This window comes from Sinocyclocheilus anshuiensis, unplaced genomic scaffold (assembly GCF_001515605.1).
Source record: "Sinocyclocheilus anshuiensis isolate Anshui unplaced genomic scaffold, SAMN03320099.WGS_v1.1 scaffold776, whole genome shotgun sequence".
Lineage (NCBI taxonomy): Eukaryota > Metazoa > Chordata > Actinopteri > Cypriniformes > Cyprinidae > Sinocyclocheilus > Sinocyclocheilus anshuiensis.
Window position 1 is genome coordinate 1,211,230 of NW_015555808.1, and position 21,196 is coordinate 1,232,425.

General features: G+C 36.7%; 1 protein-coding gene across 3 annotated transcripts in view; it reads right to left on the reverse strand.

Annotated features, from left to right (window-relative positions):
• Positions 1-1,922: 1,922 nt before the first annotated feature.
• LOC107675064 (calcipressin-2-like) overlaps positions 1,923-21,196 on the reverse strand; it is a 78,712-nt gene continuing 59,438 nt past the window's right edge. For all 3 annotated transcript variants that reach the window (XM_016469257.1, XM_016469259.1, XM_016469261.1), the window contains 3 exons: positions 14,274-14,447; positions 12,654-12,825; positions 1,923-3,939 (listed from right to left, as the gene is read on the reverse strand). In XM_016469257.1, the coding sequence (XP_016324743.1) occupies positions 3,785-3,939; positions 12,654-12,825; positions 14,274-14,447 (501 nt within the window). In that variant the 3' untranslated portion in view covers positions 1,923-3,784. The remainder of the gene's footprint in view (positions 3,940-12,653; positions 12,826-14,273; positions 14,448-21,196) is intronic.

A 21,196-nucleotide genomic window follows, 5' to 3' on the forward strand; every position in this document is an offset into this window, starting at 1 on the left:
GGTGATGTCTCCACATGGACGTGCCTTTAATAGAAATGCACCTATTTATACGGATCGAGTGGGCGAGTTTTCCTTATATTTATTTTATTATTCATATAAAAAAAAAAATAATAACCTGTTTGGTTATATTTACTATTAATTGCAGGACTCCAGACTGCGACCATTTTTTCTGCCTGTGTGACTACATTTTGTGAGCGGTCGCACTGGCGCGACCACTGGGTTGTTCAACTCATAAGCGCTGCCATTTCTGTTGCATCTGAGAAACATCAAACGGCAAATCGTTTGAACTGCGCAGCGCTTAGAGTGAAGAGCCTGGTTTATACTCGCCGCGTCAGCAGCAGATTATGCAAGCACTGTCACCGGCAGCAAGTTTACTTTTACTTTTCTTTTTGTTTTCATTTTGAAAAGCTTATCTTTGTTGTTTACCTCACGTTATGCTATGGTGGCTCTCTTTTATTTATTTTTTATTTGATTCCTTAGTGTTTGCTAAACGTTCTGTAATTTATTAGTCATTATATAATAGCCTACAGCATGTGGTGTCTCATCTTATTCGTTTTTGTTAATAAACGTTTTGTAAGCTAGTTTGTCATATCTTACTGTTTTATTGTTGTTGTGCTTTTTAATGAAAAATAACAATGATTCCATCTTTTGTTTTAGTCTTAAAAAGTGAAAGATGTATAGATGTAAGCAAAACAGACAACTAGCCTATCTTTTATCGTAAAACGTGATAAGATCGTGAAATCGAAAGTGAAAGCATCCGAAGCCTGGCTTATAACACAGCAAAAGAGGAACTCCTGTTCACAAAATTCAAATCACAAATAATACTATTGATGAAAAATTACGGGTTGAATGTTAACCACTTTCGTTTCCATATAACTATAAACTATGATAAAAGTTCATCAGCATGCATTGATTAATCCCATGTTGTAGCAAAAAAATAAAAATAAAAAATCATGTGCTCGTGCGACCAACTGAGAAAGTTAATCGCAAAAGAGCGACCAGTGGGATGAATGAGTCTAGAGCCCTGAATTGCCCAGCTCCCTCTGTCAATGATCTAGCACCCCCTTAGCACCTGCATTCAAAATTCTTTGGCGCCGCCCCTGCTCCACGGTACTTATAAAATTCAAGTTAACTAGTGAAATACCAATATATCGGCAAGGACGATAAAACATACAATGTTTGGCCATGTTGAGACTATGGGCATTGGCGATTACCTTGTTTGGAATTTCTTTTTTTTTGTTGAATTTCACGAAAATATATATTTTATTTTTAGCCTATGTATGTGTCTCATGTACCATAATTAAATATTATTAAATTGTCACATTTATGTTGATTTATCTATACTGTACATATAACCGTCACAAGTCATCAGACCAATGACAAGACCAATTTTAAAACCAAACTTTTTTTTTAATACTAACAAAGAATCATCTCAACTACTTGTACATGGCTACCATGAATATTTGTACAAAAATGCAGTAAAAATATTATTGATTAATATATACAGATATGTCTCCTTAGTGTCGGCAGGCAGGACGCACATGTAGATGACAAGAACACCAATGGTCTTGCACGAGTATACACAATACAGATATTGTTTCCCAACATCAGTGACACTAACTCCAGATCAAAGACTTTAAGAACAGAGATAATATCATGTCTTCAGGAGTACATGAAAAATAAAAGGAAATACAGTTACTGAGTGATACTGTGTACAGTCATGTGAATAAGAAAGTGCAATACAGAACAATAAAAAAAATCTTAAATTACATGACGGTAAGGAAGGCTGGCAGCGTGTGAGACTGCAATAGATTTTTGTCATTGTGAGGAGAGAATATGGGAAGAGCTGATTGGCCAAGCAGGCAATAATGAATTGGAAAGGAAAGTCCAAGGCAGTGGACGGTTGGTTGGTATCGGTTTTGTTATATTGCTCTTGTCCCATTCGTTTACACATTTATCCTATTGATGTGTACTGATCCTATGCCTCTTTTTTTTTTTTTCAGAGAAGAGGACCAGAGTGTGCACTGCTTGTCTTGTGAGCAATAAATCAAATAAGGCTTGAGGCTGTGGTAGCATAAGGAAACATCTGTGTGTCACAATGCAGACGGTGATGTCAAGAGAGAGCAGTAAGTACCCTGTTTCCAGAACAGTGAAAGAGTCACTGCTTCAGGGGGATGGGGTGTATTATTTCTACATTCTTTCAGGCTAATGGACACAGACAGATGAGTTGCAAACCTACAGCATTTGGATCAAAGAGCAATCCACTTCAACAGAGCTTTGAGGAAAAATGGTGAAAAACAGCTACCACCCTTAACAAGTCGTGAACACTGAACAACAGATGTTTAAGCCAGATAACCTCCTTAAATTTACAACATACTCGTACAATAATACTTCAACGTAGGGCGTCAGTCAAGGATTACATTAATGAGACATCACAGTGTTGATGTACTGTCCGGGATGGGCGACATTTATATATCTTGGAAGAAATAATATAATCTTTATACCATAACTAACTAATGTTTGCCGACTATTCAGGTTTTATAGTGCCTTTGCGACTCAAATCTATGGATAAAGTGTGTGCATGCCATGATGTTATGTACTTTAGATATATAAATTGATTTTTTTAGTTAAATAATCCATAAATGAGTTAGGCACACCAAAAAGATACTGATTGAATAAGGAAGGTCGACATCACCCTCGTAACGTTTGCTTTTTGTTACCCACTGTGTAATAGCACTTGGAAGATCTGTCTCAGTAGCATCCTACTGTACATGTTTTCTTTGACATGATTAGAAATGAACTTGTGTGCGAAAGTCTCACAGACTACAAGGAGAGCTATGGATTTGGACAACTACATTAAATTCTAGAAACGAGTAACCGTGCATGATACAGACTTCATTAAATGACATCTGATTACCCATTGATGTCATCTAATCTCTAATGGGAGCTTACAGAAAAAAAAAGTTCTTTAAGGTTTCCATCTTGAAAAGGGCACAAGCACGGGAAAAAAAAAAAAATTACATTGAGGAAGCAACTCATATAGGTTCCATTGAAAGGTGTGATCAAAATGTCAGCTTATCGTTTGGAAAAGCATTGTTTTTCTGTAAGAACACTGTTGGCGAGACACAGACAATTATACACAGCGGGAAACGGCTACCAGAACATGCACTGGCCTGAAGAGAATGATTATTGTGGTCTGCACTTTTTGCTCTGCAAAAGTGAACCGTTTGCCATGCTAGGGTTATTTGACAGAAATTTGTTAGGGAAGATATATTTCTAAGGGTGCCACATGCAGCGCTGGTGTTTAGCCACATTTAGCGGCTATCATGCCCTTATGAAGAATGTAATATTATTAATGGCTTGCTGGGTACAAATGGTACATAGTTGTGGTGCAAGAGCAAAGCCAAGTGGCCAGCTATCAGCCAGTAGGCACATCTGACACTATCATGTGCCACAGCCCAGGAGCCAATCAGAAATGTAGGTGAGAGCAGGGACGGGTACATGCTGCCTCTAACTGGTGATCAGATGACATTACAACAGAGTCAGTTTGGGAAAGAGTTACAGAGAGCGGCCATATTTAACACAGAGTATTGCAACATAAAAAAAAAATTGTGTGACAGCACATTTAGTATTGTATACATGTGTGTGCTGAATGAGAAACATGTATTAGAGTCCCTCAGACCCTGGTTGTGTGTTTAACAAGGTTCTGAGTGAGGGTGGCAGAGGTCCTGTGAAGGAGATGGTGGAGGGGATAAATCCTCCTGACTCTGTGGAGCTGTAGAGTTCAGTGTGAGACTGGCAGGTCTGGGCGTCGGGTCTGGATGATTTTTGGTTTAGGGTTGTTCTTTGGTTCCTCCTCCTCATCTGTATCACTGTCACAGACATGGACCACCACGCTGGGCGTAGACTCTGTGCCTGCATGTAGCTCAAACTTCTCACCTGTATGTGTAGAAGAGAAGAATCTGTCAGCTTGAGAGTTTCTGGCTGATGTATCGAATACTGATAATATTTTTATAGAGATTTTGCTGGTGATATAAAATAAAGCAACATTGGGAATATTACATTGATTTGCAGTCATTACACATTATTTGGCCATTGTTTCACAATCATTTCTTGTCTCACATTAATAGGAGAATTTAGAGAGAAATTTAATATTTTCTGTTTTTAAAATTTGTTGGTAAGTTTTGGTTTTGAATTACAGTATGGCTTTTCAAGTAAAATTTAGAAAGTTTGATTAATTTCTTCTAATCACTTCTGTCAAAATTCCACTGAATTAATTCAAAACTAATTTGTTCATGACTACTTTTTTATATAAATTAAAATGATTTCAGTAAGTTGGTATGATTTGATTGTGAAAGAAGTCTCTTATGTTCACCAAGGCTGCATTTATTTGATCAGAAATACAGTAAGAATAGAAATATTGTGAAATAATATTAGAATGTAAAATTAATGCTTTATTTAAATATCTTTAAATGTAATTTATTCCTGTGATGTCAAGGCTGAATTTTCAGCAGCCATTATTCTTATTTATTTTTTTTCTTATTATTATCAATGTTGAAAACTATTGTGCTGCTGTTGTGGAAACCATGATGCATTTTTTCGGGATTTTTTGATGAATAGAAACGCATATGAAATATAAATCTTCAAAAACGTTTTGAACGGTAGTGTAGGTATATGCTGTTCATTATTTTATTGGTGTGTATAAATGTAAATGATAAAATATAGCTAGACAGAGTACATTTTTACAGTATTTTTGCATTCAACTTTTTTTTTAATTCTAATTGGCTTGTACCATTGCTTATACTGCATTGTAGTCAACATCCTACATTGAATAAAATATGATTATCAAATTTCCCACTGCATTATTTAAAAAATATATGTATATTATTTGTATTTTTAATTGGTCATCCTAAAACCAAATGCTAGCATTTAAATTTTTTTCCATATCTAACATTCAGTCTGCAATATTAAGCAGAGATTTTTCAACTTAAGACTTTGAATGGAATGCAGCATTATATAGTCACTTTATAACTGTCTGATTGTTAGTATTGCAGGGGAAAATACTATATTATAGTAATTTATCCTGCAATACTAACAATCAGGCCTAGAGGGCACTCTCTCTCCAGAACTCAATGGGAGAAGAGTGAGGCTATTTTAGGCTGGCTATAATTGTGGTTTTGCCAGAGAAAACCTGCAATGATCCATAGCATTACAAGCATTAAACTTATACACAGAATCCATTAGGGAACGGTGCTCTATATTCAGTGCTGAAAATCCTTGTAACACTACCGGAATGGAAACCTAGAAATCCATAGAGCCTGTCAGTCAGAGAGGGGTTTCCACACTTCAGGTAATTAAAACTAGAACTGCACACATTCACAAGAGGTAAGCTGCTTTTCTACATCTCTCCATCCTTGTTGCACGAGTGGATGAATACACTGTGTGTATGTTTGCAGGATGGAACAGAGCAGGAAGCGAAATCAGTTTACCACTGTGCCTTTGGGCGGCATGAGTGTGCAGTGCATTGCGGTCACCCAGAGGATCAGCACACTCTAAAGACCCTCTTATCTTAATTTTTTTCTGGAAATCTCTGGCTTACGCTGTCTGTCTTTTCCCTGGCCTAGTCCCATTTTTTCCTTACGTTTTTATCCTGTGTGCTGCTCATATTTTCTTGCACACAAGCAAACACGCGCATCCAAACTTTTTATCTTCTCACTGTTTTGACCTAATTCCTCTATCAGTTACGCATCTTATGTTTTATTCATGCAAAACGCATTCGTTCAAACAATTCCTCAGCTATGTTCCTACAAATTTACAATCTCCCTCGCATTCCTCTTCTCCTGCATAGCCTCCTGAGGGCCCAGCCTCTCCCAGAGACCTGGGCATGACGTCAATGCTGCATACTGACGTCAAGGGTCAGACAGCCGAAGAGAGAAAGAGCGAGCAATCAAACTCATTAACGCAGAAATTAAACCTTAAAGTCTTCCTAGACCATAAGAAACCTTACGAGAGGATAAAAACATAAGATTGTGTGGTAATGTTGCATAGGCATCTTTAATAAATCAGCAAAAATGAGTCTTTATTAAAACGGCAGTGATCTCATTGGCATGCGGAGCACATCTCCCCAGCTCTATCCTCCAATTCATGGGCGCCGCTCATCCAGAGCCGTGTGTGTGTGCATGACAGCCGTGCACCTCTGAAGACCCAACAGCTGAGAAGGAGAGAGGTGGGGAGCAAGTGTGACCGCCGAAAGACCAGATGGATTTCGTCCGGTTAGTGTAGATTCAGTGGGCCGGCGCAGGAAAACGGTGTGAGGTATTTTTAGAGCATTCTTTCGAAAGGGGCAAAACACTTCACTTCCCTTCATCCTTTTAAAGTCCTCCTCTCCAAAAACACAAATGACAATTTCTGCATTCCTTAGCAACCGTCCCGAAAATAAACCCCCTCTTCTGATTGAAAAAAAAAAAATCCTTTATGGCAAGAAAAAATTAACCCTTTATGGCAACAAGAATGCCATACAAGCAGGAGTGTACAAAGGAACAGATCCAATCGGATAAGCACAGCTGCAGACTGAATAACAGCCAGTGAATGGATAATGACTCACGCAAATTGCCGTGTATTTGGTGTCAGCCATCTGCCAACGTGTTTGAAAATACCCTCAAATAGTAAAAAGTGAGGAGCTATGCTGTACAGTACTTTGATCCATTGATATGGATATGGATGATTATGCAAGTGTTATGCATATGTATTATGCACTATAACCTTTCAGAGAGGCTGGGTTTCCACACATTTTGATGAGCACTGTGAAAAAATTGTTCAAAAATTGTACCTTTAGCTTTTCACAGAGGCAGTACCCTCAAAGGCACACATTTGTATCATATTTATCCATGAAGCATGAATACTAGTTGCAATTGCTAACACGAACAATAGTTTTACAGCATTTATTAATGCTGTTTAATGCTACTTTCTACGTAATTCATTTTTAACATTTCAAGTTGTATAAATTTGCACCATTTAATGATTATAAACAAACATGAATTAACAATGAACATACACTCCCATTTAAAAGTTTGAGGTCGGTAAGATTTTTTATGTTTTTGAAAGAAATCTCTTATGCATTTAGCATTTTTTCAGCATTTTCTGATGAATAGAAATTTCAAAAGAACAGCATTTATTTGACATTGAAGCCTTATAACGTTATAAATGTATTTACTGTCACTTTCGATCAAAGAAATGCATCCTTGCTGAATAAAAGTAATAATTTCTTAAAAAAAAAAATAAAATCGTGCTGAACTAAAACCTTTGAACAGTAGTGTAGTAAAATTAACCACAGTAAATGTTGTCAAAGTGTCTTCTTCATTGTTAGTTCATCAGACTTAATGCATTTTTATGTATTTATTTAAATTATTACAACTCTTAATTATTTCTGGAGTGTTCTTGAAAGCATAAAATTTATATTTTTGAATGAATTTCTGCTGCCTTTTAGCTCAGGATTGTCTGTAGTGAAGGGTTTGGAGCTGTTTTGTGTTCTCATAGAGCCATCTGTCATGGTGCAATCAGTGTTGTCCTGACATCACTTTAATGCGCTTCCAGAGTGACCAGTTACAGGGCAATTACACCACAGGTGATGGTCTCAAAAATGTACATCAGAACTGAAACAGATTGTGCCTGACAGTTCTCAACACATTTATGCAAAAAAAAAGAGACATATAGCACATAGTTTGAGCTCTGTAATCAGCGCAAGTATAATGCGTAAGCTCTCTTTATGTCCCAGATCAGGTTCACAGGTGTTCCTTCCCATAGTTCTTGTGCTTTGTGTAGCTATAAGAACCCTCTCTGGGCCCTGCACACCACACATGCTTGGCTCCAGCTCTGTTATCTAAGCGTCCACAGATGCAGCAGGAATATTTCATTAAGTGCTTTTGCTTTCTCAGGGTGAGGCGGCTGGGTATGCGCCTTGTAAACAGAGCAGGGAACAACAAAAGCGCTTTGCTTTAATGAGCTGGAGTGTGTACGTGTATTGTTGTACTGTACAATTTCAGTGCGAGCTGTGTGGAAACGCAGCCTGTCCGACACAAACGTGTGTATGGAAAAAAGCTTCCTTCCACAACAACTACAATCATTATTGCCATCCGACAGCAGTCTAACGCAGTCGAGGTGCCTGAGCTGAATGGGCTGTTTGTTTAGCTTACCACATGGTTTCACTTGAGTGCTGTTGATTGCTCACTAGTTTGTACCGTCTCCTCTGTTCCCTAATTGCCTTCAATTGCTATTAACATGCACCAGCTTCATGACTGAAGCCCAACATGGACACATAAGGTCAAAACTGAAAGTTTAAGGCAATGAAACGTCAGAGCACAAAGCACATCTCCGATTAATTTAGACTGTGATTCACTGAAGCGGCAAAACTGGTCTTGTATCACAACTCTTATACAATCACTTGGTCTCAGTCAAATGGCCTGGTATGTAAAATGAAAATTTAAATTAGGACTGGGCAATATATTGAATATTTGTGATGATTTTATTGGCAACAGTGTTTTTCATGCCTTGTATTTAATTATTTAGTTTAGCATGCTTTATCTTGCATCTCTGATTTAAACTTCAGTAGCAAAAACAGTCACTTAGTTTGATTTGTTCATAATCCTGAAATTCAGAGATGTTCAAGGAAGTCCCTGTGAGACATTTTTCTTTTATTCAAATATTTTAGTTAAAATACGTAACTAAAATGTTAATTCCCTGGTGTTTTTATATTGGTGACTATTGTGAACTTGATTTAAAAAAAATTACTTTTCATGACATTTTTGCATTAGGTTGGAATTAAGTTTCCTCTCCATTTTAGAACAAAATATTATAAGGTATATATCTGTCCTTTCCCGCTGCATCTGCTGTAGACATAAGGCCTTGTTTAACTCAGTTGAGTGCTGCACTTTCTTCATTTAGATTCCTCTGTCAAGTAATTAAGTGGTAATCAATAGCAATAATGTACTGTTCTCTAAATTCACGCTTAATTGTAGTAGCTTAAGGACTTAAAGCATAGGATTAATTGTTAAATGTGTCTCAAGATGCTAGCTTGATCTCTGGAGTGTGATCTCCCATCCTGTAATTGAGTTCAGATTGATTTAATACAAGCATACATACACTCAATGTGACGTTTTATCCTCAGACAATTTGTTTGCTATTGATTTCATTTTACAAATACGACGGAATCTAACGTGACAAGTGAATGTTGTTTAGTGTAGTTATTAGTCAAAAAGTCATCAAATTTGAATTTCTTAATATTGTTTAGTATTGGTATTCTGTCATGTAATGTCCTTAAAATTCATTCCTACTCAGCAAATGAAAGAGTTGTTTTCCATTATTACAAAATCAATCACAAACTCAAGCATTTTATCAGCATTATGCAATAAGCAGAGATTCACAAATAAACAAATTGAAAACCATTCTTTCTAGGAGCAGTCTGTGGATTTTCATCTCACCCTAAACATGTGTAAACACTCCTGACTGGCTGACCTCAGAACAGGCTGTGAAACCACCAGAGAAGTGAAGCGCTTTCAATGTCCCGCTCTGGGATTATGCAACTCTGAATGACTCTCTTACACAACCTCCTAGCAGCCATTGATACAAATCTAGCACTGCTATGTATGTTTATATATATATATATACACACACACACACATACACGTACCTCAAGTGTTGTATGTGTCACTGTGATGTAAAACAGTATGATATGCAAGCTAGGCTGCATTTTACCATTGAGCGTGTTGCGGTGTGGTGAGCTAAATCAAGCATTTAAGGCTTTGCTGGTTAGCATAAACAGTCAGTCCCTGCAAAGCCATTCAGAATATGTAAAATATGTAACACTTATATTTTTCATTGTCTTGTCAGTTGCCTTCATGTCAATTCAGGAAGATTGTTGGTGAACAGCTTGAGGCTCTGCATGTTTTCTGTGGTGCTATCAGTGTTGTCAAACATATGAATTGATATAAATAATAATTCAATAATAATTAAATTAATTTACATTTTATGTTTGAATTAATTTTTAAAATTAATAATTATTAAATTGTTTAAAATAACTAATTTAATAATACACAAAAAACTAATTAAATCACAAAATCAAAGTTATTTGAAATGAAAAGTACTTTTTCAATTATTTAATTATTTCAATTCATTCATATGCTTGACAACAATACATAATTGTATTTTTTATGCAAATTTGCAACTCATTATTGTCAGATCAATAAGCGTTTTTGTTTTCTTTTTTACTAAGGGAGAAGTGAAAATAATTTTGTTTCAAGTTGTAGTAAACCTGGGAATTTCGTAAGGAATAACTAGCTGTATTGGTCCAGATGGTATGTGACCTGAACTTAATACAATGAGTTATCTTCTCATTGTCCTAGATCTGGTTGTGCCATCTGCATGTTAGCCTTGCATCTCACAGTGACTCATATCATCACAGCTGTAAAAGCTTTTAACTATGTAAAGTATTTGTCTGAACAACAGAGTAAGCGTTGTACCACTCTGATAAGCTATGTTTACACCTCACTTAGCTCTATTACATAAATAATATAGGTTAAACCATCAAAATTATGCTTAAACATTCTTCATACTTAGTTAGAGAGAGCCAGACAGAGAGAGATTTAGAATTCAGCAGGATGTTTTCACGAGATTTTGAAATTGATCCCTTGGAGGTTTGATGGCTGAGAGTCCATAATGCCAAGCCCTGTTGCATAATTCAAATGTTCCTACTCCATAATCCCCAAACGCCTTTTACACTGTCAGCTAAAAATAGACCAAACAAACAGAGGGTGACATTCAATATTGACCTGGTTCCATAAGTGATGTACTGCCAACCAGAGCTTTTAGGCCTGGCTTCCCTGTGGCTGAGTACTGTCATATACTCATGTGCTCAACATGCTCTAAAGCTGCTCGATTGCAAAATGAGGCAAGATGGGCTGAATGTGCTGAGCAGCTGTTTAGATGGGAACACAAGATGATGATGTGTCTGCCAGGGCAGCAGATGGATCAGTGAGTGATATAATACTGACAAATTTAGATGCATTACGAGAAACCGCATGGCACTCTTATGGGTAAAAAAGTCACTCAGATAGATTGTTTAGTCTAAACCAGCTGTGAAAGTAACTGACAATAACAATGTGTTTGGCTGGAATTTGGAAAAATCCAGTCCCATAGATAAAGGCTGATGGATTCAGAAATTCAGTCTGCGTCGTTTATACAAGGTCATTGGCATGGGCCTGTTGATATGGCTTTGATGGAGAAGAATGATATTCATGAGGCAAGAGTCAATGATGGCAGATCTGCCTGTACTGATGCATTATACAGGACTGATATGGTCAAAGCATGTCTGCAGAAAGCTCTCTCTCTGGCCTCTTCTATATCGTATCATCTTCTTGCTCTTTCTATACTGCAAAATCCTATTCTTAACGAGTATTTTGTCTTATTTTCTTGTTAAAATGTCCTTGAAGTGAGATAAATTTACTTGAGAAGCAACACAAAATATTTAGATATTTACATTTTGTAATATTAGTGCACATTATTTTGTCTTATTGCACTGGCAGGTATAAACACGTTTAAAACATGGAAAAAAATATGCCAGTCCACAGTAAGACAAAATAGACTTATATTCAAGATATGAAAACAAGTCTTAATGTGAGCATGAAATGAAAATCCATCTGATTTTGTGAAACATGCATATGTTCGATCACGTTCAGCAGGGAGGTGAGAGGAGGGGAAGGGGGTCACAGTAAGTCGCGAATGCGAATTTGCATATGCAAATGCGAAAGCTTATTGTAAAGTGTTTCCTGTATTACTTGGCTTATTAGACAACACCATGTTGGTTATATCATGAAATTATCATCTGCTACCATAGTACCACCACAGTGTTTTTTTGTAAGCGTAAAGTAGTGGTGGACAATGGAAAGACAAGGACAAAGATGATTTATGGCTAACCTAACTACAGAGTTACATAACGTTATGGAAGAACTGTCATCATCTGATCAATTTAATACATGATGCTATAAAAAACCTTACAGAAAATTCATGGTAGCCCATTAATTGGGAACTGGAGATGCCCAGAACCACTGAAAAGGTCACCCAGCAGTGCTTTGTAATGTGCTTATTTACTCCAAGATGGCTGAGCTGTTCCCATGAGAGCCAGGGCACTCACAGGCCCACTGTATGAAAGTGTGTGTGGTCCATACCAAACATTGCCCCCATCTGCACTGTCAAACACCCACATAAACAGAAGCATCTACACGGCAGCTTTAATCAAAACTAAATTACAGCTCCAGAAGCACTGACTACAGTAACTGCTCATCAGGGCACAGTGGGAGTCGCTCACACACATAAACACCACTGAAGGTCAGCCGAAGAAGAGTGTGCATTGATTAGGAGCAGGATGGTGGACGTAATCACCTGCACTGCAGTGAAGAGGACAATTCAAGACAATGGCTAACAGAGTGAGTAATGAATGTGCTTGATTTGAGAGGATAAGGATTTGTAGCATGCTACGTGACGTCCCAGCACGAAAGCCTGAACTTTAGAGTTCAGGTGTGTGTAAGACCTTTCATTCCAGTGCATGATGAACTGGGATAATGTCAAAGTTTGAGAGTAAAGACTGGTGAGTTGTAACTGACCTGGGCCAAGTTTGGCAACTGCATAAAGCAGGTCGTAGTTAATAACTGGTGTGGCCTCGTCAATCTGTTGCCAGCCAACTGGAGGTGAGCCAGGAGGAGAGATGAGGAACTGTTTGGAAGGCTGGGGAGGAGCCAGGTGCAAATTGTCTCCTTCGGATGCTGGGTTCTGCACCTGAGAGACAGAGAGTGTTAGTCCAGGATGCAGTCAAACAAAGACCTAATTGGAACACTTGATAATCTAACCAGATGTTTCTGAAGTAGTCATTAGCAAATACAGTGGGTACGGAAAGTATTCAGACCCCCTTAAATTTTTCACTCTTTGTTATATTGCAGCCATTTGCTAAAAGTCTGAATACTTAGGACCATGTGATATTTCAGTTTTTCTTTTTTAATCAATCTGCAAAAATGTCAACAATTCTGTGTTTTTCTGTCAATATGGGGTGCTGTGTGTACATTAATGAGGAAAAAAAATTAACTTAAATGATTTTAGCAAATGGCTGCAATATAACAAAGAGTGAAAAATTTAAGGGGGTCTGAATACTTTCCGTACCCACTGTATGTGCTAGTACTACATGTTCAAAATCGGAGGACTTTGTTTTTTGAACATTCTGCATAAACAGTTTTCAATATTCTATATTTAATTTAGAATGAATTAAAAAAATAATTTAACAATTGGTTCCCATTCAGTTCATGAGTCTGTCTGTCTGTCTGTCTATCTATCTATCTATCTATCTATCTATCTATCTATCTATCTATCTATCTATCCATAAAGCCTAAAATCTTTAAACTTTAACACTTTTTAAACATTTTTTAAATGTTCAGAAAAGGCTATATAAAATTTAGTGATATGAATGTATTTGAATTTCAGTTCATTTGAATTCAACATCCTTACATTTGCATTTGAATTACAGTTTTGTATCCTGTTACTCAACTCAGTTCTGAAATGCAAATAACCCCGCAGTTTACACTGCACTCATATTCAAGATGCCCTTCATTTGAACCCTCATTTTGCAACAACCATGTCAACTTGATTTGGGCAGTTACTCTGGTGAGCGGCTAATACCAACTATCAGAATGCATCTATTTCAGAGCTGTCTGCTCCAGCCAGTGGATTCTGCCTTACTAGAGTTGTCTAATCCTGAATATGAGTTAATTTCCCACTTACTGAGAAAGGTTAGAGACCCTGACATGATTTATGGAAAGATTACGCTAAACATGGTGTATGATCAAACGCTAACTGCTCTGTGACTGTCTGTGTATAAAGGACTCCCTAATGTCTCAGTATCTTTCTATCCTTCTATAGTTCATTCTATCAAAAATGTTTTAAATGTTCAAGCATGGCACTATAAAAGTTTGTTTTGTCTTTTCTAGTAATTTTTGATTCCATGTGGTGCAGAGAAATTACACTCTTTGAGCAGCATAGTATTGAAATATACTTGTTTAATCAAATCTCGATTCAGATCTAATCAGGCAGAAACATGATATTACTTGACGAATGCTTAGTTTGTATGTTAACCTGTTGTTCTGCGTGTCACTTCTAAATTTACTTTTTTCTGAACTATACCCTGCTTAGGAATATAAAGATTACAGAAATTTTGGGCAACCTAAGCCACTTCTCACCTGGGCAAAATAGAGTTTAAGTTTCTTTCCTCTGAAAGGTGTCTCGTGCAGCTCTATTCTAGCACTGGCTGCTGCTTTGGGGTTACTAAAATTGATTCGTACACGTCGGAAGCTCTTAAACTGCTGGAACGTCACACCCTCATCGTACGCGAGAAAGAGCGCCTCGAACATTTCCTGAAAGACAAAAAAATAAACAAGGTAAATTAACAAGGGATAAATATTTCAATTCTGTTCTGGCAAATGTCAAAGCATGAATAATTCATATGTCTTCATAGAGGACAAAGAGAGTTGAGCAGGAATTTTTTACTGTGGCAGAAACAAGCAAGACATGTTCCACCAATATCAATCTTATCAGGGCCATGAGAGAATGATTGCAAGTAATGTCAGCATAACGCTGACAGGATGAACGTCATTGTATTCTTTATGAGACAGAGCAGTCTTTGGACTAGGCATGCCCCAAAGAACATCCAATCAGCTCAGCCAGAACGGGAATGCCTGAGTCTACTTAATATTAATTTCCTGTGCAGGAGAGGAACTGATGAAAGCAATTTTATGTCTCTCAATTCAGTAATCAGTCCTGCTGGGTCTGGATAACTCGTAGCACTCTCAGCCTCATGTATTAAAGAGAGGACTTTCCCAAATCAAATGTATTTACCTGCATTCTAACCTTCTCCATGAGGACTTGGGGATAGTTCACCCCAAAATGAAAATTCTGTCATAATTGAATTTATAATTCTGGCCTTCCTGTAGTTCAAACAGTAGAGCATGGTGCTAGCATGACCAGGTCATGGTTTTGATTCCTAGGAAAAGCAGGAATTGATAAAAATGCATATCTTGAATGCAATATAATTCACTTTGGATAAATGTGTCTGCCAAATACATAAATTTAAATTTAAAAAAATGTAAATTTAACCCTCACGTTTACTCAAACCTGCATTAATTTCTTTCTTGCTTTATATAGAACAAAATATATTTTGAACAATGTTCTTCAAAACGAAGAACAAAAGAAAGTCACTCACACAGATTTAGAACAAAATGAGGGTGAGTAAGTGATGACAAAATTTACATTTTTGGGTGGACTATCCCTTTAAAACATTATGCTTATTGTTTTTGTAGTGATATAATAGCTTCTTATTAATTTTCATTGCTTTAGAAGACCTCTGAAGATTTTATTTGTAACCTTAGAGGTGAGGTGTGTAATTTCAGTCACTAGCAGCAAAATTGCAAACAAACAAACAAATAAATAAATAACAAGTTTATGTTTTAAAGCAGGTTTCACAAACCCCTTCCATCTTAATGAATGACTTTAAATGGGATAGGAAAAAGTACTTTAACGAAAGTTTTAAAGCTGTTTAAATAGCATATTAAATACGTAAAAGCACACTGTTATGAAACACTCCTTCAGAGTAGCATCTGAAACAGGATTGCTGGAATAGAAACACCTTAGACTGATTAGTATCCCCCCCCCAAAAGAAAAAAACGTCATAAAATGTGCGTAGGCTATCACATTCCTGATCTGATTGTTCAGCTCAAGGTATTTTGAGGTAAGTGAGGTATTTAATTACATTATTTTCAGATACCTGTTAAAACGGCTAATGTCTCAGTGTTGGGTTTGCTTTGTCTTTTAAAGGCATAGCACATAAGCACTTGGAAGTGAAGCCAATGTGTACACCAAAAATAGGTATTCAACATGAAACCCTCAAATATGCCCTTAAATTGTAGCCAACTGCTGGTGAAACACTTCAATATGACGACAAACAATAATCTAAAATGTGAAACACCTAACACAGGAAACATGGGACATTATGTCAGGTCTAAGAGATGTGCGTTGTTTGTAATAGAAATCAAATTCAGGTAGAGATCGTGACATCACTGTCACATACAGTAGGATGAAGTTAAGGTTTGTGACCAGAAAGTTCCTGGATTGATGTCCTTGAAGGTTGCCCTATAAGTTACAATTCTCAAGCTACCGGCGAATACTAAGTTGAAACTTCAAATGCAAATAGTTTATATGAAATAAATGTCTAGCCTTCAAATCGTTTTTTTCTTCCATGCTGCTCGTTATACATATTTTTATTTTCATGTAGCTCAAATGTAATTATATATTAAGACTGCATGATGCTACAATATTACTGCTGGTATTTTTGATAAAATAATGCAGCCTTGGTGAGCATAACCCAGTCAACAATTTGATCTCACAATGATGTCACCATGAGCTCACACGATTCTCATGGTGTGGTCACAATGTGTGTGTCACAGTGAGCTAAAAGTGTAACCACACAGCGCACTCACTGTGTGCTCATACTATATATATATAAATTCCTGACCATTACATCAAAGCCAGATCATGATGTTACTGGTCTCTTAATGGGACTGGTAGCTGCCTGATTTACAAGGAGCAGCTGTATAACTGGGTAGTTAAAATGCATGGTTGTAAGAGCACTTGTATTTGTTGAAGCTTTGCAACTAGTCCCAGTTAACTTTGAAGACTGCTGCTTTAAGGGAGGCATCTTCTGATAAGTGTACAGTTGCTTTTGATAAAAACATCTATAAATTACTCTTACTGTCAGTCACCAGAGGTTTTGCTCAATGCTTCACAATACACAGAATCTAAAGTTGTCACTCGATAAAAATGTCCAGAGACGGGGGAAGATGAAAGATTAGAGCCACTCGCTGGTACTCTCCTGCAGAGACAGATGAGCCAGTTTTCTTCCACAGCGTCAATGCGCCAAACACCTTGTATCCTGTCACAATCTGTGAGAAACCTCCAGCATATTCCTTCATCTCAGAGCCAAGAGAGAGCGTCCCTAGAGATGACAGCTGTGGATATGTCGTGTCCACCATGTGTCAGCAGTGACAGCTGGACCCATTCTGAATGACTCCGCAATGACAGGTGACACCAGATGAGTCCATGAGAGAGTTGCAGTGCATATGTGCACATTTTCTATACTCCAGGTTTCTGACTCAGCACTTCCCTGAAGTTTTACAAGATGTCAAGTGCGTCCAGAGCTAATTATAGAACAAGAACTTGATGGTGTGTGAATTGCAGATCAAAGCACATTCGTCTGATCCGCTGCACCTTGAAATTAGATAATTTACTACCATCACAGTACTGATGGTCACCAGCATTGGATGCTGGTGTCCCTATAGGCATCTTAACTGTCTTAATTAGCCTCCCTTGGTCATCCAGCTTCATGATGGTCTTTTTAGCAAGGCAGTCAGACATTTCCCAATTTTTGTTGTGAGAAATGGCTTTGCATATAAGCTGAATTTTCAGTGGCACAATGTACTGTAAAGGACATTCAGGTTCGTTCACAATTTAGACCAGGTTTATTTCTCCAAGTATCCTTTAACAACAAATTCAAATATGCCTAATGTAACACAACAGCAAATTTGAATTAGATTTTTATCATTTGTGGGTCATATGTTTGTTATCATATGGGTGGTGTTTGCCCATGCTGTCCACTGCCAAAGTTCAAATGGCAGTGCAGAGTGAGCTTACTAGAGCAGATGCGTTTTTCAAGTCTCAGTCACACGACACTAAACAGCACTGGGAGATACAGTGTGAAGCGCCTGAATTCAGTGAATCGATTATTTAAACTAGTTTAAAGCCAGATAAAACAGCGCTAACAAACAGGAGAAACACTGTGCACAACGATAGTCAGAAGGCTTTTCAATCTACAAATCACCATCATTTACCATGGATTTACTGTAACACTAACTGCACCATGGTATTGTGGCAGAAATGTGGGATATTCATATGGATGTAGACATGTATTAAAGGAGTAATGAAGTAAATTAAAGTATTTTTTGTGATTAAGCTATAGCGTTTGTGCATTTATACTAAATGTATTTACACTACTATTTTACATACAAATACCTAGAAACCATATAGTTACATTTTTACTATGATATTGAGGTGCTATATGTGTGCTTTTAACTAGTTATCATGACCTAGATGTATGCCACTATGGAAGACCAGTGGATAATTTTAATAAAACTCAAAACTGTCAGAAGAATAAAATTTCACCATATAAAAATGAGGTTGTTACAATTAGAAAAGTAAAAACATGTTGCACAATTTTAAATATTATTCTTGTCCTTAGCACAAACAGTGCAGGATAGTGAGGTACAAGCCAAAGTTGAACACTTACAGTTAGGGGTTTGATCAGATCACCCTAAGTATAAGCAATAAAAATTGTGATGTTTGCATTAGCAAACACCAAAAATATACAACATCTGAACCACAGCCATGGAATGTGTTTGAAAATAAACCCAAAAATATTTGAGGCCTAATATACAAATTAATAAACAAATAAACTTAATATTTTAAATAGGCATAAGGTGATGGAGGTAAATATAGCTGAAGTATTATTGTACTTTATTGCCATGGGTTACATGGTGTTGTTCCTTTTTGAGAGCCTTCAGCGGACATTTCAAAGCTAAGTATTTGTAGTGGAAATAAATCACATTCCTTTACAAATATGGACACCAAGATGAAAGGAGGAGGATGAAGGGTCATGTGCAGTGGAATATTTTGCCACTGGTTTTCTAAAAATATTACTTTATCTAATCATAATAAGATCTGTGGGATGATAGACTTAAAATTTTCCTAAAGAATTATATTAACACCAGAACTTTTGACGCATAGGCTAGTAGTTTTTCCATTCACAGTACATTAATCTCACACACACACACACACACACACACACACACACACACATATATATATATATATATATATATATATATATGGAGCCTATAAAATTGGACATTAGCAAATCGACAGGTCTGGTCTTCATTTACCACCACCTTGAAACACATCATTTAAAAAGAGCAACAGCAGTTGGCATTAAGTGCCCTCATTTAAAGTGGTGGAAATGAGCATAGATTCCATCTGGTATTTGCTAGTATAAATGTCATGAGAATAATGTTGTAAGAGAAAGTCATCATGATTGCTATGGAGCTCAGACTACAGTACATATATAATTTCTTTTAACATTTTATGACACTGAGAAACCAATGAGTAGTATTTTTTACCAACTTAATGTTCTAAAAACTTGAAGTTTTGTAGATTGGTGGACCAAAATGAAAGCATCCCCTTGACTTTAGTCAATACAGTCACATATTTAATTCAACTCAAACTAAAAAAAACAAGGCTCGTCACAATCCCAGGCATACAGTAGTATAATATATTGAACGACTGTACTACTATCCATCACAGTCTAGTTTTCGATGGTGTCCACTCTGACTAAAGTACCATTTTGAGATTTTTTAAAAATGTATTATAGATGTTTTTAATTGTTTTTAATGATGCATGCTCATATTCCATATTTTTACATTTATTGTAGATTACCTTTGCTGTTATCTAATGTGCACTTGAAGATTCTGAATCTTTATGACATTACAGCATTTATGATTGATTTTAGTTTATACCACTGATATAATGACTGGATTGCTCATTGGGTTCTAAACTGGCATTAGGCAGTGATGCCACCGGCCTTCTTACTATTCCTCTGAATAAGTTATGATGTGTGTATTTTATTTCCTGACTGAGCAACATCTATTTCAGACTATTCAAGATTGTGCAAATTCTATGGAGTTTTACTAGCATTACAGTTTCCATATGAGTAAAATGTTATCTATATGTTGTTGAATTAATTATTAAATTAACCAACATTTAAATAATAAATGTTGTAATAAACACAATATAACAACGTAATTCCATAAACGTGAATAACTGTACAAGGCAAATTAAGCAATATGCGCATACAAAGCATAACACTTTATTCACATTTCAGAATGAGCACTTTGTCATTTGTAATACATAAGTTGAGGGTCTCATCCTTCCTATGTTCATCTGATGTTAGCTACTGTAATGTATATGAACGTATCTTTTTAATAATTATGGGAAATTCCTGACATTAAACAAATAACCACTTACATGCTTAGGACATCTGTGTTAAAATAATGTACAGAGAGACTTCAGATATAAAAACGCTGACTCGTTAGGTGATGTTATATCATAATACAATTTCCTATTAATTCAATAGATTGTATGGGAATACCAATATGGCGGCGCGGTGGCTTCACTTTTATGACGTCATGAGCAATCCAGTACTCTATTATAGATCAGTGGTTTATACCAACAACTAATTTTTTTTAAGGAAAGCTGTCAAATACATGATGAAGGTGGCAACCATTAGGTATGGTATTTTATGAAGGTCAAAATAAATTTGATGTATAGTATATCGCAATCACACATCACAATTCATAAGGTAGCCGAAAAACACTAGGTAAATTGCTACGTACTGTGGGTTTGAACAGAAGTTGCGTGAGAAAAACAGACATGCTTGATTCACATGGGATAAAGATCACAAAGTACGTCAGTGAAACACAATTTTACCTGACTTTCTCAAGAACGTCCATTTTAGGTGAGAGTGGAGCGTTAAAGGACCAATCAGGGTGAATTATATTAGAAAGAGAGGGAAAAATCATTTGTTTTGCAAGCAGCCATGTTAGTTTATAAACAGCCTTTGGTAACGTCTGGGCTGCTATATGATCTCAACCCACTAAAGCATGAAATTACTGCGCAATGACACACTCAGTTACAAGCTTTTTGCTTGACAGATAAAAAGTCCATCAAGGAGAAGAGAGACGCTAAAAATAACACACATTAGCCCAGTGACACCTCACTTAACTTCACATAGATATTTGCTTTCCTGCCAAGACAAACCAAAGTGAGTACAAAATGCGTCAGATGACGATAATAAAATGTAAACTGCAGATATGTTTGAGGTGCTATGCTTTTCCACTCTTCTTTGAGGATGGTGGGGTAGGCATGCAGGCATTTAAGCAATTACAGCTGTTCTTCAGCCAAGCCGTGTGTTTACTGTTCACGTTGTGGCTTGAAAACAGTTTTC